Genomic DNA, 27,705 nt, shown 5'->3' with positions numbered 1-27,705 from the left:
ATAGGCACAACAACACTGGTGCTGTTTGTAACAGAGGGGACACAGCCTGAACCCAAACAGGCCCTAGGTTGGAAGAGTTGGGTTCTACACCTCAAACAGGTTCTGGAGTACAGACTGGCCAAACCTACTGTCATGTAGGTCATCCCTAACCAGACAGTAATGGGATGAGAATGTGTGGAGAGAACTCCACGTTGCAGCCTTGCAGATCTGCTGCACAGGAACTGCTCACAAGTGGACTACTGATGTTGCCATGGCTCTGAAAGAATGAGCCTTGATATGACTCTCAATATTCAGTTCCGCCTGGGCATAACAGAAGGAGATGCAATCTGCTAGCCAATTGGATAGTGTCTGTTTGGCAATGGTAACGTCCAAACTATTCTAGCACCTCCTTTTTTACTGCAGGAGCCCATTTGCATTTTGCATCGGGCGCCCAGGAGAGGTCGATTGGTGCGCATTAGGAGAGCGGGCATTCAATAATGAACGCCCATTTTCCGTGCGCCAATATTGCATCTGTGTGCATCTTCTTAAAGGGCCACACTGGCCCTAAAGCACCCTCCCCGCACTGTGTCTAAGACCTCCTCCTGGGATCTGGCTGGATCCCTGCCCAATCCCCCCACCTGTAAAGGTGGCCCAGAAAGGGAAAAACCTGAAAAAGTAGAAGTGACTTTTGCATGGCAACACCCTAGCCCCTTTCCCCAACTCCTCCCCTTTCCACAAAATTCAATCCCCCCTTCCCATCCCTCCCAGCATAGATACCAGCCACTCTCCCCCAATAAAAGCTAGCTCTCCCCTCCCTGGACCCCCTACCCAACCCAGATCACCTCATTTGGTCATACTTGGTGGTCTAGGGTGGGGTCCCTGGTAGCGCAGTTGCTCTCTGGTAGTCTAGTGGGGCCCAGAGCGCCCCTAGGCTCTGGGCAAGCTGCCACTATTTTCTAAAATGACACCGGCCAGCCTTAGCCCCTATCCCCTGGTGGGGTATTAACACAGTGTTTCCAAACCAGTCTTCCTTCAGTCCTGATCAGGTGTTCCACAGAAAAGACATCCTCCTAGAGCTTATATTCAGACCAGCAACTTGAACTCTGCTCTCAGGACCTCAGAGAAAACAAAATTGCTTACCTTGTAATAGGTGTTATCCCAGGACAGCAGGATGTAGTCCTCACAGATGGGTGATGTCACTGATTGAGCCCTATTGCGGGAAAACTTTCTGTCAAAGTTTCTAGAAACGTTTGACTGGCCCTGTAAGGCCACTGAGCATGCCCAGCATGCCATGATATTCTCTGCCACAGGGGTCTCTCTTCAGTCTCGTATGTAGCAATAAGCTTTAGCAAAAATAAATTAATAAAGGTATGAAACCCAACTCCGCGGGGTGGCGGGTGAGTTTCGTGAGGACTACATCCTGCTGTCCTGGGATAACACCTATTACAAGGTAAGCAATTTTACTTTATCCCAGGACAAGCAGGATGCTAGTCCTCACAGATGGGTGATTAGCAAGCTAGAGGCTGAGTTATTTTGTAGTGAAGCAACACTGAAGTATTGTTGTTGAAATGAGGCAGCCGAAGATCACAGCAGGTTGGTTGTAGAAGGAGTTGGGATTAAAATGGAAACAAGTTCTTTAAGACAGATTGTCCATAGGCTGAATCTTGTCATCCTTCTTTGTCCAAACAGTAGTGAGCTACAAAAGTGTGACGAGAACTCCATGTTGCTGCTTTACAGATGTCAAGGATTGGCACTGAACGATAGTGTGCTACAGAGGTTGACATTGCTCTTACTGAATGTGCCTTTACTCGCCCTTGGAGAGGAAGGCCTGCTTTTTCATAGCAAAACTGTATGCAATCTGCTAACCAGTTAGATAGAGTATGTTTACTCACTGCTTTACCCGGTTTGTTTGGATCATAAGAAACAAACAGTTTAGTGGATTTCCTGTGGACTGCAGTGCGGTCTAAATAAAAGGCTAACGCACGTTTACAGTCCAAGGTGTGTAAGGCTCTTTCTCCTTGGTGAGAATGAGGCCTGGGAAAGAATGTGGGCAAAACTATGGATTGGTTCAAGTGGAATTCCGTAACTACCTTGGGGAGGAATTTTGGATGTGTACGGAGAACCACTCTGTCATGTAGGAATTTTGTATAGGGTGAGTACGTGACAAGTGCTTGTAACTCACTAACCCTTCTAGCCAATGTAATGGCTATGAAGAAGTTAGTCTTCCATGTGAGAAATTTAAGATCACAGGAATTCATGGGTTCAAAAGGAGAGCGCATGAGTCTTGTTAAGACCAAATTCAGGTACCATTCTGTGACTGGTGGCCGAATTGGTGGTTTAAGGTGAGTTAAACCTCTCATGAACCTAGTGACGAGAGGTTGCGTGGATATAGGTGCATTTCCCAGCTTGTTGTGGTAAGCCGAGATTGCACTTAAATGTACCCTAACAGATGAAGTCTGAAGACCAAAGTCTGAAAGATGACATAAATAGTCTAATAGAGAAGTTGTGGGGCAGGAGAAAGGATCAATACTCTTTTGCCTACACCACAAAGTAAACCTTTTCCATTTTGAAGAATAGTTCTATCGTGTGGAAGGTTTGCGTGGAGCTAGAAGCACTTGAGATACATTGGATGAAAGATTGAGTGGCTGTAAAATCAAGCTTTCAACATCCATGCTGTCAGGGATAGGGATTGAAGGTTGGGATGCTGCAACCGACCCTGATCCTGAGTTATGAGAGTAGGAGCTACACCCAGGCGAATTGGCTCTCTGATCGAGAGGTCTAGAAGTGTGGGAAAGCATACTTGTCAAGGCCAATACGGGGCTATGAGCATCATGGACCCCTTGTCCTGTTGTAGCTTCACTAGAGTTTTGGTTATGAGCGGTATTGGAGGTTACACTTATAGTAGACCTGAGTTCCAAGGGCGAGCAAAGGCGTCCTTGGCTAGCTGGTTTTTCTGTTTGTGTAAAGAACAGAACTTGTCCACTTTGTGATTCATGTGTGATGCAAAGAGATCTATTGTCGGTTGACCCCAACGTTGAAAGATCCTGGTCGCTACTGAGGGTCCAGGGACCATTCATGTGGTTGGAATTGACAACTGAGTCAATCTGCCACTACGTTGTGAATGCCTGCCAGATAAGTGGCCCGGAGAAACATTGAGTGTGTTAGGGCCCAGGCCCAAATCTGTGCAGCTTCTTAACAAAGGAGATATGAGCCCGTACCTCCTTGTTTGCTGATGTACCACATGGCTACTGTTTTGTCCGTTTGGATGAGAACAGTCTTGTATGAAAGGCAGTCCTTGAACGCATGCAGCACATAACGTATAGCTCGAAGTTCCAGGAAATTTATTTGAAATGTTGCTTCGAGGTTTGTCCAAGTCCCCTGGGTTTGGAGATTGTCTATGTGAGCTCCCCAACCCAAGGTGGATGCATCTGTAGTTAAAGTTATCTGTGGGACTGGTTGCTGAAAAGGTAGGCCTTTGCGCAAGTTATCCATGTTTGTCCACCAAAGTAGAGATAATCTTAGTTGGTGGGTCACTTGAATTGGATAATGTAGTGTTTGAATGGCTTGGATCCATTGTGATCTTAAAGTCCATTGGGTAACTCTCATGGCGAGCCGTGCCATAGGAGTGACATGAACTGTGGAGGCCATGTGGCCTAGTAAAGTTAGAAACTGATGAGCTGTCGCTTGTTTCTGTGAGTAAATGGATTTTGCCAGGAGGGAGAGAGTCTTTGCCCGATCTTCGGGTAGAAAGGCTCTTGATAGGATAGTGTTCAAGTCTGCACCTATGAATTGAAGTAGGTGAGATGGAGTAAGGTGGGATTTTTGATAGTTGATGAGAAAACCCATGGAGTGAAGTAGAGAAATCGTTCGACTGAGAGAAGTGAGAGCTCCTTGTTGAGAGTGACCTCTGATGAGCCAGTCGTCTAGATATGGAAAGACATGGACACTTTGTTTGTGCAAATGTCCTGCTATTACTGCCAGACATTTTGTGAATACTCTGGGAGCAGAGGCTAGTCCGAATGGCAGAACTCTGTACTGGAAATGTTGATGGCCCACCATGAAGCGCAGGTACTTGCAATGAGGAGGGAATATTGGAATGTGAGCGTAAGCGTCTTGAAGATCCAGAGAACAAAGCCAATCTCCTGTTTGAAGAAGTGGAAGCATGGTGCCTAGAGATACCATCCTGAACTTTTCTTTCTTCAGAAATTTGTTGAGATTTCTGAGATCTAAGATGGGACGTAGGCCTCCGGTTTTCTTTGGAATGAGGAAATAACGGGAGTAGAATCCTCTGCCCTGCTGAGTCCGGGGCACTAGTTGTATAGCCCTGGCTCTCAGAAGGATGGATAATGCTGCTTGTAGATGAATTAGCTGAGATTCTTGCTGTAGAAAAATCTCGGTGGAGATTCTGGTGGAATTGAGAGGAAATTGAGTTTGTAACCTCGAGAGACCATGGAGAGTACCCATTGGTCTGAGGTAATTCTTAGCCAATGATTGTGAAAATAGGATATTCTGCCTCCTACTGGTAGGTCTGGTCGAGGATTTAGGAGATGGATTTGTTCTCTGGTTTGTGTTTCAAAAACCCACAGCTGGCCCTGTGTGGAGGAGGTTGCAGGCAAGTAGTTCTTGGTTGTTTGGCCTGGGAACGTTGTTGCGGCCTAGTGGACCTGCCCCTGGATGCTTGTGGGTAGTACCGTCTTTGCCGGTAGTATGGGCGTCTGGGTTCTCGCCTAGGAGGACGAGGAGGAGGCTGTGTAGAGGGTTCTTGTGGGACCTGTGACAATTGACGTAAGGTCTCTGTATGTTCTTTTAGTTGTGCCACAGCATCCTGGACCTTTGAACCAAAACGGTTATCCCCAACACATGGCAAGTCAACCAGTTTATCTTGGACCTCAGGCCTAAGGTCAGAGGCCTTAAGCCATGCCCATCGTCGAGTACTAATCCTAGCAGCTGCTGTTCTGGAAGCCGTCTTGAAATTATCATAGGCCGCCCTGACTTCATGTTTCCCAGCCTCTAGGCCTTTATGAATTATAGCCTGTGGTGCTTCCTGAAATTGTGATGGTAAAGATGTGGTGAATTCCTCCATCTGCTTCCACAGATTCCTCTGATACTGTGTCATGTAAAGTTGGTAAGAGGAAATTCTGGCATTCAGGATAGCCCCTTGATACACTTTCCTACCCAAGGAATCGAGAAACCTGTGATCTTTTCCTGGGGGGGGGTTGAAAAATGAGGACGAATACTTTTGGATTTCTTCTGGGCAGATTCCACTACCACAGATTGGTGTGGTAGCTGCGGTTTTTGATATCCAGGAGCAGCTTGTACTAAGTATGTGGTGTCTACTCGTTTGTTGACAGCAGAGACAGAACATGGGTGCTCCCAGATACGATGCTGGAGATCCAGAAGTACCTCATGTATTGGAATAGCCAATACCTGTTTTGGTGAGTCAACAAATTGAAGTACTTCCAAAGTTTGTTGCCTTTTATCTTCTTCTGCAACCAGCTTAAAGGGTATGGTATCTGTCATCTCTCGTATGAAGGTAGAAAAGGACAAATCCTTTGGTGGGGACTTTTTCCTTTGGTCTGGAGGTGAAGGCTCCGACATGAAGTCCTCAGAGGAGGTGTCATTATGTTGATCATCCCAAGAGTCATTTTGATCATCCCTATATGGAGATAGTGGGGAAGATCTGGGTGGATGATGAAGGCCCGAAGGTGCTGGCTGTGGATCATCAGAGGGTATTACTGGAGAAGTGTCCTCTAATGTTTTTGGTGGAAGAGTATCGAAGACATCTTGGTATCTTTTCAAGAGATGTTGAAAAAATGCCAAATCATGTTGTTCTGGATCTTCAGACAGCGGCTGCATCGATGGCATGGAGGTTGGTATCGATGCAGGTGTCAATGGAAGTGCCAGCAATGGTGTCGAAGATGTTAACGGTGCTGGCACCGAGGTCGGCCTCGATGAAGTAGTCGGTATCTGTGCATAAATCGATGTCGACGCAGTAATCAACCTCGGTGCGGGCATCGGTATCGACACCGGCATCGGTAAGTTTACCGGCATCGGTGCTGTAGGCACCGGCATCGGTGGGAGCACCGGAGTTGTTTGCTGTTCCTGGAGAGCCTGGATGACCGCTTGCCTGATAAGGACAGACAATTCCGGCGTTACAACTGATGGAGTCAGAGCAGTTGTACGCGATGGCGGAGGTTGTGGTGGCAGATCCTGCTCAGAGCCCTTTGGAGGTTCTGGTATCAATGATTCCTGATGAACAGGCCCAGGCGTAGAAGGAACAGATGTATCTTGGTTCCGTGGCCGCTTTGCAGTCGATTCTTCTGGGGGAAGAGAAGACTCTGACGTCAATGGACGTCGGTGTCGATGACGAGGTTTTGTGTTGATCGATGGACTTCAGCGATGCCATCGACGATGCTGGGGAAGGATGGTCCCCTGATTCCCCCGGACGATGTTTTTTGAGTAAGACATGTTTAGTAGCTCCAGCCGGAGACAATTTCGATGAAATCGAGGGAGATGGAAGAAGTTGAAGGTGGAACAAATGTTCCATTTTCTCTTGACGAGCTTTTCTTCCTTTTACCATCATCTCCGCGCATTTTGGGCAGGTGTTGACATCGGGTTTTCACCGAAACACATCACACATTCGAGGTGCGGGTCGGTGATGGACATTGTCTGGTTACATTTAGGGCATTTTTTGAAGCCTGTGGACATTTTGGATCGACAGCAGTCGATGAGAAAAAAGGGAATTCGTGAGAGAAAAATTTATTTTACTCTAAGAGTAAAATATGAGACAGAGGTACTCACCAGCCGGTGGAAAACCCCAAGAGATCCCGATGGGAGAAAATATTTTTGAAAAATCTATGACTTTTCAAGTCAGAAATTGTTGTGAGAGACTTGCAACGGCTCCTGCTCCGCGATGCCTACAGCAGCGCGGAAAAACGAAGACTGAAGAGAGACCCCTGTGGCAGAGAATATCATGGCATGCTGGGCATGCTCAGTGGCCTCACAGGGCCAGTCAAACGTTTCTAGAAACTTTGACAGAAAGTTTTCCCGCAATAGGGCTCTGTCAGTAACGTCACTCATCTGTGAGGACTAGCATCCTGCTTGTCCTGGGATAAAAAAGGTCACCAGCGATGGATCTTAACATGTAGGAGGCTCCTTTCTGAGAACATGTATAATTATGCATTCTTCTTTTTCCTAGCTACAGCATTTATTTTATTTATTTAAAAATGTTTATATTCCGTCAATGCATGCTAGGTGGATTACAATAACACAACATGAGCCCTGGAGTGTAATAATTACTGGGCAATAGGTAGGGCATGGAAAACTGGAACCTGCTTCGTGCAGTACACACTTTGCATACAGCACCTACTTATCTTTCCCCTCTGAGCTTCGTGCCTCTGTCTTATTCCCAAGCTTAGTGAGACAAGAGGAGTTTGCATGGAGCCCTGGGAGCAGCAGCTGCGGAGGAGCTCTTGCAGCAACATGCGGCAGCCCTGGTAACTAACTGAGCTGGCTGCCTGCATCATACTGATTTCTCTCTTCTCTTATACTTGTATATAGAGGGACTTGGTCCATTATGACAGGTTCATGTGTGTCTTCACCCCCTGCCTCCCTGTGTTTTAAAATCTGGACTGGTGGAGGTCTTCAGTGCTTTTGACCATATCAATACTCCATGACTGTATTGCCTGCTTGGCATGAGGTTGGTGTGCCATACAATATTTTTGTTATTGTAGGGGTGCCTTGGACTTGAAAAAGTTGGGAAACAAGGTACTAGAATGCATTTTGAAGTGCTTTGTCTTATTCAAAGCTGATTCACTACTATAGACTCATGAAGATGTTGCACCTTTTGATGACCAGGACAAGGATGATAGTGTTTTATGCACAGAAATCGACTTTTACAAAATGTCCACACAATAAATGGGTAAATTTAACAGAGTCTATCATGTTCACTTGTAAACTTACCCAAACTGAGCAGAGGCTTTCCTGGGGGTTTGGACTTACACGCATACTTAAGATTTTAAAAAGTATGCATGTCAATTTTTGTGAAAAACATGTGTGGACATTTTAGCAGGTGCGACTTATGTGGCTTAGATTTGGTGGGATAATTTTCAAAACATAAGTTCGCTTTGAAAATTGGTGTAACGTATGTGCATATTTTATGACATTTCTATGAGTGATGTTACAAAATTACCCCTTATGAGGATAATTTTCAAAGGGATTTCTGTGGGTAAAATAGAGCTTCACCCAAAGAAATGGACCTTTTGAAAACTGCCTGGCCAATGTGTGTGTAAAATTATGCACACACATCCTATATGTGCATAATTTTAAGAGGCATTCGAGAGTGGAGCCTGGCCAGGGTTTGCATTTGTGTGCAAATTTCCCTGAAAACCTTCATTGCAGTAAATAGCAAGTGAAGCTTTGTATAGGTAGTTTTATATGGATAATTTTTAAAACAAAGTTACATGAGTAAGTTTGCTTTGAAAATTGGTGCAACTTGAGTATATAACAATCTGCAAATTTGTGCAGACTGTTATAAAATTACCCTTACATTTGGAAGTTTGCCGATGTTAATCTCTAAAAATAGTACACCTTTAGTACACAGGCCGTTATATAACTATGTTGGTTTGGTATAATGTGCAGAACCTAATCTTTTACAGTTATTGTACTTTTCATCAGCTTTTAATGATTGATATTAGTTTATTAAAAAAATAATTACCAAGCAATGCAGAAAACTAAACATCCAGTTTACTAAGAAGGAGAACATTAGATACCTGTTTCTTTCCTTCTTTCACAGCAGCTTCAAGAAGTCTGATTAAATCAGTGCATTCTCTTGATTTCTCTTCCAGCTGCACTCCACTATCGTGAAGATTCTTTTCTTGATTTGCAACCTGGTTTTCAAGTTCTTGATTCAACATAACCGTCTTTTCAAATTTTCTTTAGTCGCACACATGAAATTATATTAGACAAAGAATAAATGATTAAAAACAAAATGACACACTAAAAACAAAAATAGAATATGACAACAGATAAGGAACCTAAGGCTCATCTAACCTGCCAAATTTTCTTCCTAGTACAATGCTATAGACCCTAGCTGATCTCTTGCTTTCCTTTCACTTCTTCACAACTAAGGCTCAACTGTGCTTATCCTATACTTTCTTGAACTCCATTACTGTTCTTGCCTCCATGACCCCCATTCATTAAGATACAGAAAAACACCCCTTTCTCTTTATATCTATCTATATATATCTATATAATCAAACTCTCAGATAGACAGATGAATGGTGAGAGACATGTTTTAATTTTAATGGGCAATCCCTTGTTTTATTCATAGTTCGAGATATGAAGGGCATTTACACATACCTAATAAAACCTTAAATTTACTTTATTATGTGATTAGAATTCTTCTTAATCGCCTATTTATGCAATTCTTGTCTAAAAACTTTTGGGGCCCTGGCACAGAAAAATCAAAGTCCTCCCAATCTATTCCAGAAAGAGCTGCATAGCTCTGGTTGAGGTCTGCAAATAGAACCAGCCTTCAGGGTATCCACAATTAATATTCTTTACAAATATTTGCATATTTTTTTTCTGAGAACCAAGTTAATATCTAAACTTTGTTACCCAGAAAACCAGATTACTGCCCTAAGGAACCAAGGCTGTGTACCTTTATGTAGATGAAGAAACAGACTGAAATGGTAGCTGAAATTAGAAAGGCAAATACATTTGGCAACATAATAATAATAATGGGAGATGACAATGTTTCATCAGGACATGCTACAGAGGTTACGTTTTAGATGCATAAATAAATGCATTATGGAGAAGCTGGTTCTAGAACTGAGAAGAGGGGCAGCTATTTTAGATCTAGTCATTAATGGAACTTTTAACATGGTGCAAAGGGTTACTGTCGTGGGGCTGCTAAGCAATAAAGCAAAATTGCTTACCTTGTAATAGGTGTTATCACAGGACAGCAGGATGTAGTCTTCACATATGGGTGACCTCACTGACTGATCCCTATTGTGAGAAAACTTCTGTCAAAGTTTCTAGAAACTTCTGACTGGCACTGTGAGGCCACTGAGCATGCCCAGCATGCCATGATATTCTCTGCCACAGGGGTCTCACTCTAGTCTCATATATAGCAATAAGCTTTAGCAAAAATAAAATAATAAAAGGAATGTGACCCAACTCCGTGGGGGTGGCGGGTGGGTTTCGTGAGGACTACATCCTGCTGTCCTGTGATAACACCTATTACAAGGTAAGCAATTTTGCTTTATCCCAGGACAAGCAGGATGCTAGTCCTCACATATGGGTGATTAGCAAGCTAGAGGCGGAGTCATTTTGTAGAGAAGCAACAGTGCAATATTGTTGTTGAAAATGAGTCAGCCAAAGATCACAGCAGGCTGGATGTAGAAGGAGTTGGGATTAAACTGGAAACAAGTTCTTTAAGACAGATTGTCCATAGGCTGAATCTTGTCATCCTTGTTTGTCCAAACAGTAATGAGCTGCAAAGGTGTGAAGAGAACTCCATGTTGTTGCTTTACATATGTCAAGGATTGGCACTGAACGATAGTGTGCTACTGAGGTTGACATTGCTCTTACTGAGTGTGCCTTTACTCGCCCTTGGAGAGGAAGGCCTGCTTTTTCATAGCAAAACTGTATACAATCTGCTAGCCAGTTGGATAGAGTATGTTTACCCACTGCTTTACCCGGTTTGTTTGGATCATAGGAAACAAGAAGTTGATTGGATTTCCTGTGGACTGCTTACAGTCCAAAGTATGTAAGGCTCTTTCTCCTTGGTGAGAATGTGGCCTTGGGAAGAATGTGGGTAAAACTATGGATTGGTTCAAGTGGAATTCCGTAACTATCTTGGGAAGGAATTTTGGATGTGTACGGAGAACCACTCTGTCATGTAGGAATTTTGTATAGGGTGAGTATGTGACAAGTGCTTGTAACTCACTAACCCTTCTAGCTGATATAATGGCTATGAGGAAGATAGTCTTCCATGTGAGAAATTTAAGATCACAAGAATCTATGGGTTCGAAAGGAGAACGCATGAGTCTTGTTAAAACCAGATTCAGGTCCCATTCTGTGACTGATGGCCGAATTGGTGGTTTAAGTTGAGTTAAACCTCTCATAAATCTACTGACGAGAGGTTGTGAGGATATAGGTGCATCTCCCATCTTGTTATGGTAAGCTGAGATTGCACTTAAATGTACTCTTACAGATGAAGTCTGAAGACCAGATTCTGAAAGATGGTATAAGTAGTCTAGTAGAGAAGTAGTGGGGCAAGTGAAAGGATCAATATTCTTTTGTCTGCACCACAAAGTGAATCTCTTCCATTTCAAAGAATAGTTCGTTCGTGTGGAAGGCTTACATGAAGCTATAAGCACTTGAGATACATTGGTTGAAAGATTGAGTGGTTGTAAAATCAAGCTTTCAACATCCATGCTGTCAGGGATAGGGATTGAAGGTTGGGATGGCGCAACCGACCCTGATCCTGAGTTATGAGAGTGGGAGCTACTCCTAGACGAATTGGATCTCTGACTGAGAGGTCTAGAAGTATGGGAAACCATACTTGTCGAGGCCAGTATGGGCTATGAGAATCTTGGTCCCCCTGTCCTGTTGTAGCTTCACTAGAGTTTTGGTTATGAGCGGTATTGGAGGATACGCTTATAGAAGGCCTGAGTTCCAAGGGCGAGCAAAGGCGTCCTTGGCTGGCTGGTTCTTCTGTTTGTGTAGAGAACAGAAGTTGTCCACTTTGTGATTCAGGTGTGACGCAAAAAGTTCTATTGTTGGTTGCCCCCAACGTTGAAATATCCTGGTCGCTATTAAGGGATCCAGGGACCACTCGTGTGGTTGGAACTGATGACTGAGTTAATCCACCACTACGTTGTGAATGCCTGCCAGATAGGTGGCCCGGAGAAACATTGAGTGTGTTAGGGCCCAGGCCCAAATCTGTGCAGCTTCTTGACAAAGGAGATACGAGCTCGTACCTCCTTGTTTGTTGATACACCACATGGCCACTGTGTGGTCCGTTTGTATAAGAACAGTCTTGTGTGAAAGGCAGTCCTTGAATGCATGCAGTGCATAACGTATAGCTCGAAGTTCCAGGAAATTGATTTGAAATGTTGCTTCGAGTTTTGTCCAGGTACCCTGGGTTTGGAGATTGTCTATGTGAGCTCCCCAACCCAAGGTGGATGCATCTGTAGTTAACGTTATCTGTGGGACTGGTTGTTGGAAGGGTAGGCCCTTGCGCAAGTTGTCCTTGTTCGCCCACCAAAGTAGAGATGAACGTAGCTGGTGGGTTACTAGGATTGGAGAGGACAGTGGTTGAATGGCTTGGATCCATTGTGATCTTAAAGTCCATTGAGTTATTCTCATGGCTACTGGCAATATGGCCGGAGTGCAGGAGGTCGCTCCTGGACCCCTGCTGGACTTTTGGCAAGTCTTGTGGGGGTCAGGAGACCCCCCCAAGCTGGCCAAAAGTCCCTGGGGGTCCAGCGGGGGTCCGGGAGCGATCTTCTGCCCTCCGGCCGTATTGCCAATATTCAAAATGGTGCCGGCGCTACCTTTGCCCTGTCACATGGTAAGGGCAAAGGGCCATCAGCGCCATTTTTTTAGCGCAGCTGATAGCGTGGGAATGGAAGATCGGTCCCGTGGCCCCCCTGGACCACCAGGTATGTGTAAAAAGTTTTGGGAGGGGGGGGGTCGGGAGAGTGGGGGAGGCTAAGGGGGTAATTTTAAAGGGTTGGGGTGGGGTTTTTTTTTTATCGGTGTGGGCCTCATTAGTGATGTGAATTGGAATCGGAACCGATTCCAATTCACATCTCGTAACGATCAGATTTCCCCCACCCCCCAGCCGAACCCGATTGTTAAAATGATCGGGCACACGATTCACATCCCTACTGTTTAGTGGGTATCATTGATGAACCACTTTTCTTTTGTGATGGTGCAGCAGTAACGATAGGCACCGAGATTGGAACCGATGATGTCATCTGAATCTATGTAAATCCTGAAAAAAAGAGGAGGCATCGACATTGGCATCGACGTTGTAGTTGTGAGGGGCATCGCTGCGAGCGGTATCAGGGATTTCCCCGGCATCGGGAGTGTACCCAGCATCGGCGTCGTCGCCGGTACTAAAGCTGTCATCAGTATCAGTTGTACTGGCATCGGTGATGTCTCAGGTAGAGAGGAGGTCACTGGCATCGGCGATATCGCCGGCATCGCATAGTCGCCAGTAGATTTTCTTTTATTGCCTGCAGTACCGCTTCTTTGATGAATGCCGTCAAGTCTTGTGGTACTAGGGGAATGCTCAGCACCGGTGTAGGCAGAGAGAGTATTACCTGCGATGGTGTAGGTTCCACCGAGGGAGGCCTAGGTGATGGCGAGGTATGTTTGTGTTTCAGCCGCTTTTCGGTCAGTTCCTCCTGGGAGGGAACGGACGGCGATGTCGAGGCATGATGATGCCTATGTTTATGTTTAGGCCTTACCTCGGTCTCCGATTGCACCGATACCGTTGACAGTGTTGGTGAGGTTTTGTCCCCAGAACCGTCCGGTCGATGTTTTTCAAGAGAATTTTCTTGGTAACTGTCGCCGGTGAAGATTTTGATGAAGTAGATGGTGAAGGAATAAGTTGCAGGTGAAAAGTTGATCAATTTTTTCCTGCCAAAGTTTTCTTCCTTTCGGTGTCATTTCCTGACATTGCTGACAGAAAGAAATTTCGTGGTTTTCACCTAAACAGACGAGGCACTCTAGATGCGGTTCTGTGACCTACATGGTTCGATTACAGGCCGGGCATTTTTTGAAGCCTGAGGCCATGGTGATATCGACAGCCGTCGATGAATGAGAGAAAAAATTATTAGCGTTTTGAATTAGAAACGCTGAAAAATATCTCACCAGCCGGTGAGATAGAAAAAGAGTGAGATCCCGTGAGGGAGAGAAAATTTTCAAACAATGACTTTTCAGTCAGAACTGAGTAAATCTCAGAGGCCTCCGATGTCCGCGATGTATATAGCAGTGCGGAAAAACGAAGACTAGAGTGAGACCCCTGTGACAGAGAATATCATGGCATGCTGGGCATGCTCAGTGGCCTCACAGTGCCAGTCAAAAGTTTCTAGAAACTTTGACAGAAGTTTTCCCGCAATAGGGCTCCGTCAGTGACGTCACCCATATGTGAGGACTAGCATCCTGCTTGTCCTGGGATAAAAACATCTTTCTTGCCATTGATTTATCCATCTACCCATCTAGTTAACAAAAGTGAAAAATATTTCTCTATAGTCCAGAAAAATTGGGGGTCCTGGAGACTTGAATTATTTTTAGGGTTTTTGGTTTTATGTTTTTAATGAAAACAATTGATAAAACAACCCTGATGCAAAATATAAAATAAGCAGGTGTTTACTGGATTAATACCACCACTTCACCTAGGACTTTGTCACCTCGCTCCTTGCCTGTGAATTTTTCTTGCTGATAATTCCTCAGCTGCATAAATGCATATATTTAATTTAATCAGAAAAGGTACCCAACTGTAGTTCCTGTGTTGTGAAAACACTGATAAACACTACATTTCTGTTCCTTCAAAGAACCTTTAATAAGCTGAAAAATAAACACTTAAATGTACAATTTATAGGCACTTGAAAATAGAAGCCCTAATTATTTTATAAAAATGAATGGCTGAATGGACTGGATCCCTGGCCTCCTTCCTCCAAAATACATAGAAACATGATGGCAAAAAACCCAAAACATACTGCCCAACTATCTGCCAAATTAATTTAGCTTTATAATTCCCATCATTCCCTTAGAGATCCCCTTTATTTATCCCATACTTTCTTGAATTCAAATACTGTTTTTGACTGATAGTCAATTGTTAGACCTACTGGTTGAGCTCTACAAGCTTCTTCTGAATTCGATTATTTTCCTCCTGGCAAGACTGATTATCCAAGAACAAGTTGTTGGCATCAACCTACAAAAAAGGAGAAATTACTAACTTGCAATTTTACAGCACAAAGAGCTAAAAAGTTGCAGATTACTGGGGTCAACATGTGGACATTTCTAATCAACTGTACTGCTTCACAGAGCTATCTGCAAATGACCATCAAATCAAGCAGCGTTTTAGTTACTTGCTCAGTAGTTTGATTTAGTACTTGTATATTATGTACTTTTAGCACAAGGACATTAAAAACAAATTTGTTTACTTGTAAACAGGGTTCTCCATAGACAGCAGGATGAATTAGCATTTATGTGTGGGTAATGTCATCCAACAGAATTGACAAGGACCCAGCTCTCTGTAAAAACGTTACTGAGCATGTGTGAGAGTTCCTGCAGGTGCATGCTGCCTCATGAGCCCCTCAGTTTCTTCCAAAGGTCAAGTTTCAGCATGGTAGTACACTCTTCAGGGGAACAGGTGGGCATTAAGAATGGCTAATGAACCCTGTTGTTCTCAGAGAACCCTTTTTTCAAATAAGAAAGTTGTTTCTCCATCGACAAGAAGGCATGAATTAGTCATTATACATGGGGAGTCCCAAGGTGAGGATTATATAACAGAAACACTTATTTAAAGACAATCTGGTCCTACCAAGTGGAGAGTGGACTACTTGGAGAACAGACTATGAAGAATTGCTCTTTGGGACATGGTATTCCAAACAGTAGTGGGATGTGAAGATGTAAACAGACGACAAACTAGCAGCTTTTCAAATGTGCTCGGCCTATTTTATAACATGTGCGCATACCAGCGCACAGGATATAAAATTGCAGCACATCTGGCCACGTGCCCCTATACATGTGTATATGGGTGCTTCCACACCAGTTTTAAAGTTACCATCCTTATTTCTGACAACGTTTGGGAGCTTGTTAGAGTTATTGAAGAAACAGTGAGTCAGCGTGTGCAAGGAGTCGTTCTACAGAGAGGCACACCAGACAGTAATGAGCTGCTGTGTGCAGGATAGCAACTGTAGCACCAAAAACCCAGAAGAAACAAGGCAGATAAGCCACTAAAAAGCCAAAAAATCAATACTGAGAGACTGGGACACATCCATACGGTAGCTCAAATGAAGAAAGACTGAGGGGCTCATGAGGTGTCCTGCGTGTATATGTGTTGGGGCAGGGGGGCACTTCTGCACATGCTCAGTGAAGTTTTTCAGAGCTCTGAGAGCTGGGTACATGTCAATGCTGTCAGATGACATTACCAGTATTGTAATGGCTAATTCATGCATGCTTGACGACAGAGAAATGTTAATAATTCAGAATAAGCAAGGTAAATCACCTGTCTGAAAATTGGCTCTATCTGCTTGGCTAAAAATAAATGGCATATATAGGGGGAGTAAAATTGCACACATATATGCCAGTTTAAAATACAGACATGTTATTTTGTCCCTGTTCGGCTATCTAGATAAATAGCAGGTGCAAATGCATAATTTATATTAATTAGTTGAAAGAATGCATCTTAAAGTACCCAGGTGCTTTACAACTATGTGAGATATTTAAAGATTGACCCATTTGTGTATCCACACTTGTGGAGATTAAAAAATACCAACATTTTATATGCCCTCCCTGGTTTGGTGAAAATCTTCGTGTCTTGAAGGAGGTCGAAGAACTCTGATATCAATGGCAGGGTGTAGTGGTCCTTTTTGCGCTTGTGTTAAGGCCCCAATAATCAAGACATAGCTTGAAGAAGTTTTCCTTCTTTGCCATAAAGAAAAACCCAGCTCCCACCAAGGAGGAGGAAAGGCGGATGAAACCAGGCTCTAAATTTTCCCAGAAGTATTCGTCATGGCTTGAGTCTCGGGAAGCGACAAGGGATAGACCTTTCCCCATAGAGGTGTGGTATCCGGAAGAAGCTCGATCCCACAATCATATGAATGGTGAGGGGGCAACATCTCAGCTTTTTGCTTAGAAAAGATGTCTTTGAAGTTTGTGTGTTGTGGGGGAAGCTTCAGAAGGGCTGTTGCCAAGGCCGCAGTTAGTGAACTGTAGGGTAGTCCAGTTGAATAGGGATGATGCTCCTGAAGCCAGAGTAATCCCAGAACAATGGGATGGATGGCCCTGGGAATCACATAGAAGCTGATTCTTTCCTGGTGGAGAAGACCCATATGTAGTGACATTGGTGTTGTACTCAAGGTGATCTGGCCAGGGAAAGGGTCTCCATGGATGGAAGTGATTATCAGAGGAGAGTCCCTTTGACTGTGGGAACGAGGAGTTGACCCACGAGTTCCTTCATGATAAAATTCCTACCAGAACCTGAATCCACAAATGCCTGTTTTGGAGAAGTTAATGGAATCCAATTCTGTGGTCAAAGGAAGTAGTAATTGGGGAACTGGAACAGTAAGGCCTAAGGTCATCTCCCCTGCAGGTCCCCACCGTCGACAGGCGGAGCAGGACGAGGCAGAGGCCAAACTGTAACTTCGCCTATACCAGTCCACATTCCCCTTGGGTTGAGCCCTTGGATGCTGGGGTTGGCAGTCTTAGGTGGGGACCTCTGCAGATGGTTGGGAGGTCTGTTGAGGTCACTGGGCCAGAGTAGAGGAAGTATAGGCAAATTAAGAAGCAGGCCGTGGTCAGTGGCAGGCAGCATTCCGAATATTCAGGAGGCAGACTGAGATCAATAACGGGTATACGTCTGAAGGGAAGGCAGGATGTATAGGCAGGGCAGGAAGGCAAGGAGCAAGATAGGCGGGCAGACAAGGAGATGAAGAAGAACTGAAGACCTGAAGGCAATGACACTGGAACTGAAGATGAAACAAGGACTACTGGAACTGAAGATGAAGACAAGGAACACTGGAATTTGTGACCTGGGAGAGGTCGAAAGACATATTCCTCTTCTGAGGAAAGAGAAGACATCCAACACTACCCTCCTGGTGTCTACTCCCCTAAGGGTTTGACCAGGAATGCAGTCCTTGGTCAGTCCTGTGGCTGCAGCACACAACCTGTTGTTCTTGCCATGAAGGAGTAGAGCCCTTCACTGTAAAAGTACACTGACTAGTACTCATACAATCGTATACCATCCTATGGATGGTGGCCCACCTATGAACCCATGTGTCGTGCTTGGGGGAAAAATCCCACGGCATAGCAAGAACCAAGCACCACCTGTTAGAGTTATTGGCTGCACGCTGCCAAAAAGCAATTATAGAGTGTGTGATAATGCTTTCCTTGCCAGTACTACCCAGTACTCCCCAGCAGCGAAGTCCATGGTGACAGATGGTGCCCATAGTGCTCTGCGGTCGTGTCCTGTGGCATCCGACCGCATCCACTGGAGCCCACCGTGGTGATGGCACTCATAGGGCCAATAGCCCTCTCACACTCAACGATGGATCACATCCAAGGCACCAAACAATGCTGCTCCCAGGGCTTCAACAGTGCTTGACCGTGTCTTGATTACTTTGACGGTATATAGCACCATCCCCGATGCCACAGGTGCCCGCGAACATCAACAGACTGGCGGCACAGATAGAGACCCCGGTGCCTGAAGGCATCAATGGATGGGCCACCACCAAGGATGCCAGGAGTGCTTGCAATCAGAGGCTCTACAGCCCCAACATGACCCACTGGTGCCCAAAGGAACCGATGACTAGCAGCGCCATAGACTGTTCCCCTCTGCTCACCTGCAAGCTCAATGGCGTCCCTTGCCAGCGGCTATGGCTGACAGTAGCTTCACTAGTGCTCATTAGCACTGACTGTACATGAATTCAGGCACGGCCTCTGATGCCCTCTGATCCCAGCAGCTCAGGCCCCCGAGATCATCAGTATACATGGTGCCCAATAGCTGTTGAGAGCCCAATAGCTGTTGAGAGCCCTCGAGTGCTTCAGTGGCACTCGATGGCTCTCAACAGCGATCCCAGTGCCTTGTTAATGGTGCTCAACCTCGTCAAGGTCGTCAACGAATGGCATTAGTGGCTAATATGCCCAATAGTCTTCATGGTGGCCCTGCACCAAGATGGCATCAAGAGCATCGAGGCAGCTCTGAAACCGCAATGGCATCGAGGCCATGCACCTCAATGACATCAAGGGCACCGCAGCATCGAGGCCACATACCTCGATCGCATCAATGGTGGCCACGCACGCACTTAGACATGATCGAGGGTGTCAGTCTCCTTGATAATATCGAAGGTCCCAAGGGCATTGAAGGCCTCGAGGGCATCAAGGGCAGCTCCAATTGCATCGAGGGGTACCATGGTGCTTGATGGAAGACCTGGTCCCTGACACTAGAAGTTGGTGCCGCTACTGTGCCACATCAAAGCCTAAGGTGCTTGATCAATCCGATGCATCTAGACGATGCCTACAGCACAGAAGGCCCTTATGGCATTGAGGGTGGTCATGCACCTCGATGGCATTGAAGGTGCTCCGGCACCTCGAAGGCTTCCAGGGTGACCATGGCACTCAATGGCAGACCTGGTCCCCAACACGGTCCTGCCATTGCCATGTCAGATCAACGGTGTACTGGTCAGAGATGTGCATGGGCAACCATTACTGGGCATGGCACTGAAGGTGCGGCAGCAAGCTGTTTGTCCAGACTCCTGCTCACCCTCTCTCTCAAGGAGACTGTACTGCCATCACAGGCAAGCAGGAGGGGAGGCTACATTGTCCAGGGCTCCTGGCCGTGGAGACTAGTTCCTATGAATGTGGGGAGGATGAGCTCCCCTCCCCAAAGGAACAGTATGGTCCTCGATCTCTTCACTGTCTGAACCTCCATCGATGCTGATCAATTGCTGAAACGGCATGGAACTCCTGCCCGTGTAGAACTTGGGTGAGTCCCCAGGTTCAGCAGCTTACTCGGATCACCCATGGACTGCATTCAGTCAATCTTGCCAGCACCTTTCAGAGATACAAAAACAGAGCAAGCAGAGGACACAGATATTAAACTGCAAGTGCAGTATTTATTTAATAAGGGATAGTAACAGACTCTGCCAGACTGCTACAGCGACTAAGGCCCGTCATGTGGCTGGCTGACCATGGAAAGAAGAGGAAAAAGGAAAAGAAAATAAAACTACCATAAAGGAAAGGAAAGAAAAACAACTGCAGCTCTAGAAAAAATCACTTTCAAAATCTGTGAGGAGAGAGTAAAGCTGAATACTGTGACACACTCGGCTCCGTGGAAAAAAAGAGACTGAGGGACTCTCTCTAGGGGGCAGGGGATGATTATAGCTGCAATGCTCAGTAGGGCATGTTTGAAAGTTCTAGAATTTTTTAGATCAAAGTTCTGGACTGGGGCTCCATCTGATAATATCACCCATGTCTGAGGACTACCATCCTGCTTATCCTTGGAGAGTACCTGTTTTAAAACCAGCTAAAACTAAGAGTGCTATGGAAGCCCATACAAACTTTTATTTATTTTATTTATTTATTTAAAGTTTTTTTTATACCGATTTTCCTGCATAAAATGCATATCAAACCGGTTTACAATGAAACAGAATGAGCAGGAAGTAAAATTCCTTAGTCTAATACATTTAAACGTCAATAATGAAATAATTTTAAACAAAGCAAAAAGCTAAATAACATTAATAAAAGTTAAATTATTAACATAAACATAAATATAATTATATTAGAAGGAGCACAAAGGTTAGCATGAAGGGGAGCACAAAGGGGAAAACCCCTTTGTCACGCCCGGCACGCGACGCCTGGTGTAATCGCGACGTTAATCGGGTCGCCGCTGGCTGGTCGTCATGACATCGGGGGGGGGGGGGGGCGAGTCTTCACATCGCTGATTTTCTCTTTTAACATCTCAGTTCATTTTTACTATTTTTTTGTGTCTTTTTCTCACAAGATGTAGTTTTCTTTAAGTGCCCGATGGTAGTGGGCTGCCCCTCTGTAACAGCGCCTGGTGGAATCGCGCCGTTAATCGGGTCGCCGCTGGCTGGTTGTCATGACGTCGGGGGGGGGGGGGGCGGGTCTTCACATCGCTGATTTTCTCTTTTAACATCTCAGTTCATTTTTACTATTTTTTTGTGTCTTTTTCTCACAAGATGTAGTTTTCTTTAAGTGCCCGATGGTAGTGGGCTGCCCCTCTGTAACAGCGCCTGGTGGCAGAGGCGGCCAATTTACCTAGATAAATGGCTTTGAAAATTGTCCTCAAAATGCTAAAATACTATAAAACAAGTATGGGAAAATAAGGAGGTCAATATTCAAAGTTATGTGGCTAAATCCTGACTTTTGAATATCCCAACTATGTATATAGCTAAAATTAAGCTGAGTAAGTAAGTAAGGGGCATTTCAGTGGCATTCCAGGGCAAAGCTGGAGGTATAAAATGGAGGACGTATAAAATTCTGGGATAACTTTAACTTAACATGTGATATTGAAAGAATATCACTAGTTAAGCAGCAACTAGAGCTTAAAAGAAAAGCTACTCAAAAGGCCTCACTTCTTGATCCTTCACTCCCTATTCCAGTGAAAAGATTGCCAGATCTGCTGACTGATCCATGAAGCCCCCCCCCCCCCCCCCCCACTTCCGAGCCCCTCAAAGTAAGTATGGACCTTTAGATCTAAAAAGCCTTTTGGCTGCTCCCCCAAAGGTCCAAAAAGCTTATCATGTCAGGGTCAAATTTCTTTCAATATTGCTGGTTAAGTCAAAGTTATCCAGATATACATATCCAGATGACTTTGCAACATAACTAGTGATATGCAAGCCTAGCCAGTAAGGTTTCAAAGTTATCTGGGTAGTTTTAACAGGATATTCAGCGGGATGTTTATCCTGCTGAATATCCCTAACTTATCCAGTTTTTAAAATATTGGCCTCAAGAAATCTATAGGTCCATATATAAAAGTCATTTAGGTGAATAACTCACGTTATCTGTCTAAATGGCCAGTTTTGCTATATTCAGCCATTTATCCAGCTAAATTATAGCTGGATAACTACTAATCAAGCTATAATTTAGCCAGATGTAAAAGGGGCGTTCCAGGAAGGGGTTTAATTATCCAGTTAGCATAGCCGAATATTGAGTATATTAGCGAGATAACTTTAAGCCACCTCTGAAGCAGGTCTAAAGTTATCTGGTTTTCTGTGGCCAGATAACTTTCTACTTAACCAGATATTTTCAAAGATATCTGGTTAAGTAGAGCTGTCATTTCCCCATCCCCCCCCCAAAAAAAAAACAAACCAATGTGCCCCTGGCTCGATTGCAAACATTAAAATGCTAATACTGAACCTAATTCTGCTTATCAGTTGATAGTACATGGGGGTAGCTCTTGTCCTTTAGATGCCTGGTTAACTGTAGACCCCAATGTATGCTGTACGAGCCTTTCTTCATTTTCTGCAGTTTCTATATGCTCAATACTGTTTACTGAAGCATGAACCACCCCCGCTGCCCGGTCTTTCAAAACCTTCCTGGAATCACCATAGAACACGGATCACCTTCCCCACCCCCAGACTCACTCATTCCACGCTCCTTGATGACAAAACCCCATTCTTGCTGAGAGAGAGGGATGGGAGTAGTCTAGTAGTGGTTAGAGTAGCGCCCACTGTCGCTTCATATGATCTTGGGTAAGTCACTTAATCCTCCATCGACTGAGGTACAAAATTATATTTTAAGCCCTCTGGAGATAGGGAACTACCTACAATACCTGAATATAATCTGCTTTGAAAAGTGGAATATAAAAATCTAAATAAATCTAATCTAAAATCAATCACCTGTTCCTGGCAGCTCCAGCGCTGCTTGTGAAAGGCAATGCTGGAAGTGTAAACTATGATTAAGTAGAAAATTATCCAGCCACACAAAGCTGGATAACATTAAAACTATCTAGCTATATTCAAACATAGCTGGTTAGATTTTAAAGTTAGCCAGTTACATGTAACCAGATAACTTTAAGCAAGTATATTCAGTGGGACATTTATCCTGTTGAATATTCAGGACAAGTTATCTGGCTAAGGTTAGTCAGATAACTTGCCCACTACATAGCTAATTGAATATTAGACTCCTATTTTCTATCCACTATGGGTAAAGCAAAAAAACACTGATGAAAAAGTATACGAATACCCTCAGCTGGAAGAGCTGTATTAAAGCCTCCCTAATCTACCTTATAAATGGCCTGTGACCGACGGCCCGCAAATGCGCAGTAGAGCTGCGCTCTACTGCGCATGTGCGGGCAAGGATGTCGATCAGAAAAAAAAAATGGCGGTGGGGCCGCAGGAGCGGGAGGAGAAGCAGCGGCGCCGCGCGCTGCGCGCGGTGCCGCTGCTTCTCCTCCCCAGATCTGCCGGCAGATCTCGGGGGGGGGGGGTGTCACTCCCACGCCCCCCCCACCGAGATCTGCCGGCTGATCTCGGGGGGGGGGGGGTGTCACTCCCGCGCCCCCCCACCGAGATCTGCCGGCAGGAGCGGGAGGAGAAGTAGCGGCACCGCGCGCGCGCGGTGCCGCTACTTCTCCTCCCCAGATCTGCCGGCAGATCTCGGGGGGGTTCACTGCCGCGCGCGCGGGAGTGACCCCCCCGAGATCTGCCGGCAGGAGCGGGAGGAGTTAATGGAGCCGGGTGAGGGTTGCGGGAAGTCGCGCTTACGGCGCCGGGAGGAAATGGAGGTGGGTGAAGGGAGGGAGGGAGGGAGAGGGGGGACTGAGTGAGTGGGAGGGAGAGGGGGACTGAGTGAGTGGGAGGGAGGGAGGGAGAGGGGGACTGAGTGAGTGAGTGGGAGGGAGGGAGAGGGGGGACTGAGTGGGAGGGAGTGAGGGAGAGGGGGGACTGAGTGAGAGGAGAGGGAGGGTGGAGAGGAGTGGGTGGGGGAGGGGGGTGGTGAAGAGTGAGGGGAGAGAGAATGAGGGGGAGGTGAGAGACAGAGGGATGTAGCCCGTTTTAACGGGCTTTACGGCTTGTACTTATATATTGCAGTCATGCAAATTGTAATCTAGGCACCTTAGCCTGGAGTTTCCTAATGGTTTTGGACTGCACTGCATATTTCCTTTTACCAATCAAGAGGTTTTTCTGACACTCCTGCAATCTCTGTTCTGCTGTTCTCAACAAGCCACCAACATGTTCCAGCTCCGTTAAGTAAGCCTCCATCTGGGCCTCCACCTGTGTGGCAGTATTAAGAAAAGTAGGGGCAAATGTATAAATTGAAATGTCATTGTCTTTCATAGACTTTAAATAAGTGTAATCCATTAAAAGTACTCTAAGTACTCCACAGTGCTACTTAAACAAAAATAATTACGTCAATACCCTAGGATCTAGCTCTATGCTTTAACAAAAGTCTCTGCTGTTAAGTTATTTTATTAAAAAAATGAGATCTATGAGTTGGTTAAAAATCATTTTTAAATATTCTGATTCTATGAATCTTAGGATGATTCATTCAGAAGCTATAATCATTAGACAATGACATCCTATTTCCTATCAATTCTTACACATAAATAACTGAAAATCATCCCAAACCTTGTGCCTGATTGCTATACCTTTTAAAATATATGTACAAAAACAAAGAGGTCCATATTCAGTAAGCCTGTGAGTGGATAAGTTATCCAGTTAAAGTTAGCCAGATAACTTGTCTAGATATTCAGCAGGATAAATGTCCTGCTGAAAATACTTGCCTAAAGTTATCCAGCTTCATGTAACCAGATAAATAAAAACCTAACTGGATATGTTTGAATATAATCAATCAGGTTTTTAAGTTATTTGGCCTTTTGTGGCTAGATATCTTTAAAAATATCTGGTTAAATAGCAAGTTATCTAGTTAACTATCACTGTAAAATGTAAAAAAAAAAAATTAAAAAAAAAAAAAAAGTACAGTCAGCTTGTATTTTGATTCGTTCCCTCCCTCCCCCACAAATTTTCTAAAAGGTCCAGCTGGATCTTGCATTCTCCACCCTGAAAGCCCTCCTAAATGTGATAAATATGTTACCGGGTCTGCAGGTCAGGCCCTCCCACCCTCTTTCCTAGTTCAGTCTTCAAAATGAAATCAGGCTGCCCCCCTCCCCAACGCCCTGAACCTGCCCACCCCTCAACCCCAAAGAACCTTTCTTCCTCCAGCTCCCAGTCTTCTCACAAGTTTCCTTGCCATCATTAAGCTTCCCTGCTCTTGGGAAGTACCAAGGGGCACGGAGGCACCCACACCAGCAGCTTGCTTTAAATAGAAGACCTGGTGCAATAATACAAATTTTGGAGAAAAGAGACAAGCTGAAGATGAAGAAACCAGGGGGTGAGTGCCTGGAGTCCTCCCAGACAGGCTTGATGCAGAAACAGGCAAAGGCAACTGTCCCTCAAACAAGCAGGCCTGAGATTTTCCATGGACCCCTCATAGCTCCAAAATGGCCACCATTCCAACTGCAGCTGAAAACATGCTGAAACAGGGCCCAGAACCCTAATAGAGGTCCGAACTGACCCTTCTCCAGTCAGTTCTCTTAATCTCTCTGATGCTTTAACTTTTTTTTTTAAAGTTTATTGGTAGGCAATGCCTACACCAGGTCAGAAAGGCTAGAAGAGAGAGGAGAAACGGGGAGAAAAACAAGAATGGAAGATAAGCAAGTTTGCTTACCATAAACGGTCTTTTCTGTAGATAGTAGGATGAATTAGCCATGCTGCCTGGAACGTCCCCCTGGTGGCCCAAGGCAGAAAACTCTCTCCACAGATACAGAGCTTTTCTCTCTGCACCTGCTCAGTTGTTCCCGCACGATTACCCAACTTGCTCAGTTGATAGAAAAGCATGTACGAGCAGCGAACAGAGAAGAAACACAAGCAAAAATAGATGGAGTAAAGGGCTGTTCAGGGAGAAAGGCGGGATCGCATGGCTAATTCATCCTGCTATCTACGGAAAACACAGTTTACAGTAAGCAAACTTGCTTTTTCCCCCGTTGATAAGCAGGCTGAATTATCCATGCTGGCTGGGAGTCCCCAGCTAATGGTCTTTTGACCACATCTTTAACAATATGTCCGTGGAGGTGATCTTTTGTCTCTGGTATGGGTTAAGAGACTTCAAGTGTAAAAAACCCTTCTCATTGGTGGACAGCTCTACGTGCAAGTAGCATACTGCAACATTGCCTCACCCATCACTGCAGCTGATCTTGTCTGTTGTTGGAGGCAATAATGGGATGTGAAGGTATGAAGAGACAACCAAGTAGCTGCTTTACATATGTCCAGAACTGGTACATCTTGAAAGTGAGCTATAGAAGCCCCTTTGACTCTGAGCTGCTGCTCTCTTACTCCATCTGGAAGTTGATCCCGATGAGTTGAGTAGCAGCAATGAATACATTGGGGTAACCAGTTTGCTAATGTTCTTTTGGCAACCGGTAAGCCTGGCGCATTCGGATTGAAAGAGACAAAGAGTTGAGAATGACGTTTAGGGGATTGAATCCTCTGTATGTAATAAGCCAGGGCTCTTTTAAGAACATAAGAAATTGCCATACTGGGTCAGATCAAGGGGCATCAAGCCCAGCATCCTGTTTCCAACAGTGGCCAAACCAGGCTCCAAGAACCTGGCAAGTACCCAAACACTAAGAAGATCCCATGCTACTGATGCCAGTAGTAGCAGAGGCCATTCCCTGCATCAACTTGATTAATAGCAGTTAATGGACTTCTCCAAAACTTCTCCAAACCTTTTTTAAACCCAGCTACACTAACTGCACTAACCACATCCTCTGGCAACAAATTCCAGAGCTTAATTGTACGTTGAAGAATTTTCTCCGATTAGTTTTAAATGTGCTACTTACTAAATTCATGGAGTGTCCCCTAGTCCTTCTATTATCCGAAAGTGAAAATAACCGATTTACATCTACCCGTTCTAGATCTCTCATGATTTTAAACACCTCTATCATATCTCCCCTCAGCTGTCTCTTCTCCAAGCTGAACAGCCCTAACCTCTTTAGCCTTTCCTCATAGGGGAGCTGTTCCATCCCCTTTATCATTTTGGTTGCCCTTCCTGTATCTTCTCCAATGCAACTATATCTTTTTTGAGATGCGGTGACCAGAACTGTACACAGTACTCAAGGTGCAGTCTCACCATGGAGCGATACAGAGGCATTATGACCTTTTCTGTTTTATTCACCATTTCCTTCCTAATAATTCCTAACATTCTGTTTGCTGTTTTGACTGTTGCAGCACACTGAGCTGACAATTTCAATGTATTACCCACTATGATACCTAGATTTTTTCCCTGGGTGGTAACTCCTAATAAGGAACCTAACATTGTGTAACTTCTGCATGGGTTATTTTTCTCTATATGCACTTATGTGGACATTGCACATTTTCTCTATATGCATAATGTGGACATTGCACTTGTCCACATTAAATTTCATCTGCCATTTGGATGCTCAATCTTCCAGTCTTGCAAGGTCTTCCTGCAATTTATCACAATCCACTTGTGATTTAACTACTCTGAATAATTTTATATCATCTGCAAATTTGATAACCTCACTCATCTTATCCCTTTCCAGATCATTTATAAATATATTGAAAAGCTCCAGTCCAAGTACAGATCCCTGAGGCACTCCACTGTTTACCCTTTTCCACTGAGAAAATTGACCATTTAATTCTACTCTCTGTTTCCTGTCTTTTAACCAGTTTGTAAACCATGAAACATCATCGCCTCCTATCCCATGACTTTTTCGTTTTCTTAGAAGCCTCTCATGAGGGACTTTGTCAAACGTCTTCTGAAAATCCAAATACACTTCATCTACTGGTTCACCTTTATCTATATGTTTTATTAAACCCTTCAAAAAAATGAAGCAGACTTCTGAGGCAAGACTTTTCCCTTGGATAAACCATGTCTTTCTATATGTTCTGTGATTTTGATCTTTAGAATAGTTTCCACTTTTTTCCTGGCATTGAA

At 44.7% G+C, this 27,705-nt stretch overlaps 1 protein-coding gene across 8 annotated transcripts in view; it reads right to left on the bottom strand.

Moving 5' to 3' along the window:
* Positions 1–27,705, bottom strand: part of ODF2L (outer dense fiber of sperm tails 2 like) — a 192,372-nt gene that overhangs the window by 22,638 nt on the left and 142,029 nt on the right. For 7 of the 8 annotated variants that reach the window (XM_029617769.1, XM_029617772.1, XM_029617771.1 and 4 more), the window contains 3 exons: positions 23,805–23,963; positions 14,847–14,932; positions 8,751–8,913 (listed from right to left, as the gene is read on the bottom strand). In XM_029617769.1, the coding sequence (XP_029473629.1) occupies positions 8,751–8,913; positions 14,847–14,932; positions 23,805–23,963 (408 nt within the window). The remainder of the gene's footprint in view (positions 1–8,750; positions 8,914–14,846; positions 14,933–23,804; positions 23,964–27,705) is intronic. The other variant, XM_029617770.1, reaches the window with a different exon arrangement.

The sequence above is a fragment of the Rhinatrema bivittatum genome, chromosome 10 (assembly GCF_901001135.1).
Source record: "Rhinatrema bivittatum chromosome 10, aRhiBiv1.1, whole genome shotgun sequence".
NCBI classification, from domain to species: Eukaryota; Metazoa; Chordata; class Amphibia; order Gymnophiona; family Rhinatrematidae; genus Rhinatrema; species Rhinatrema bivittatum.
The sequence above is the reverse complement of the archived record's forward strand: the minus strand, read 5'-3'. Positions and strand labels throughout refer to the sequence as shown.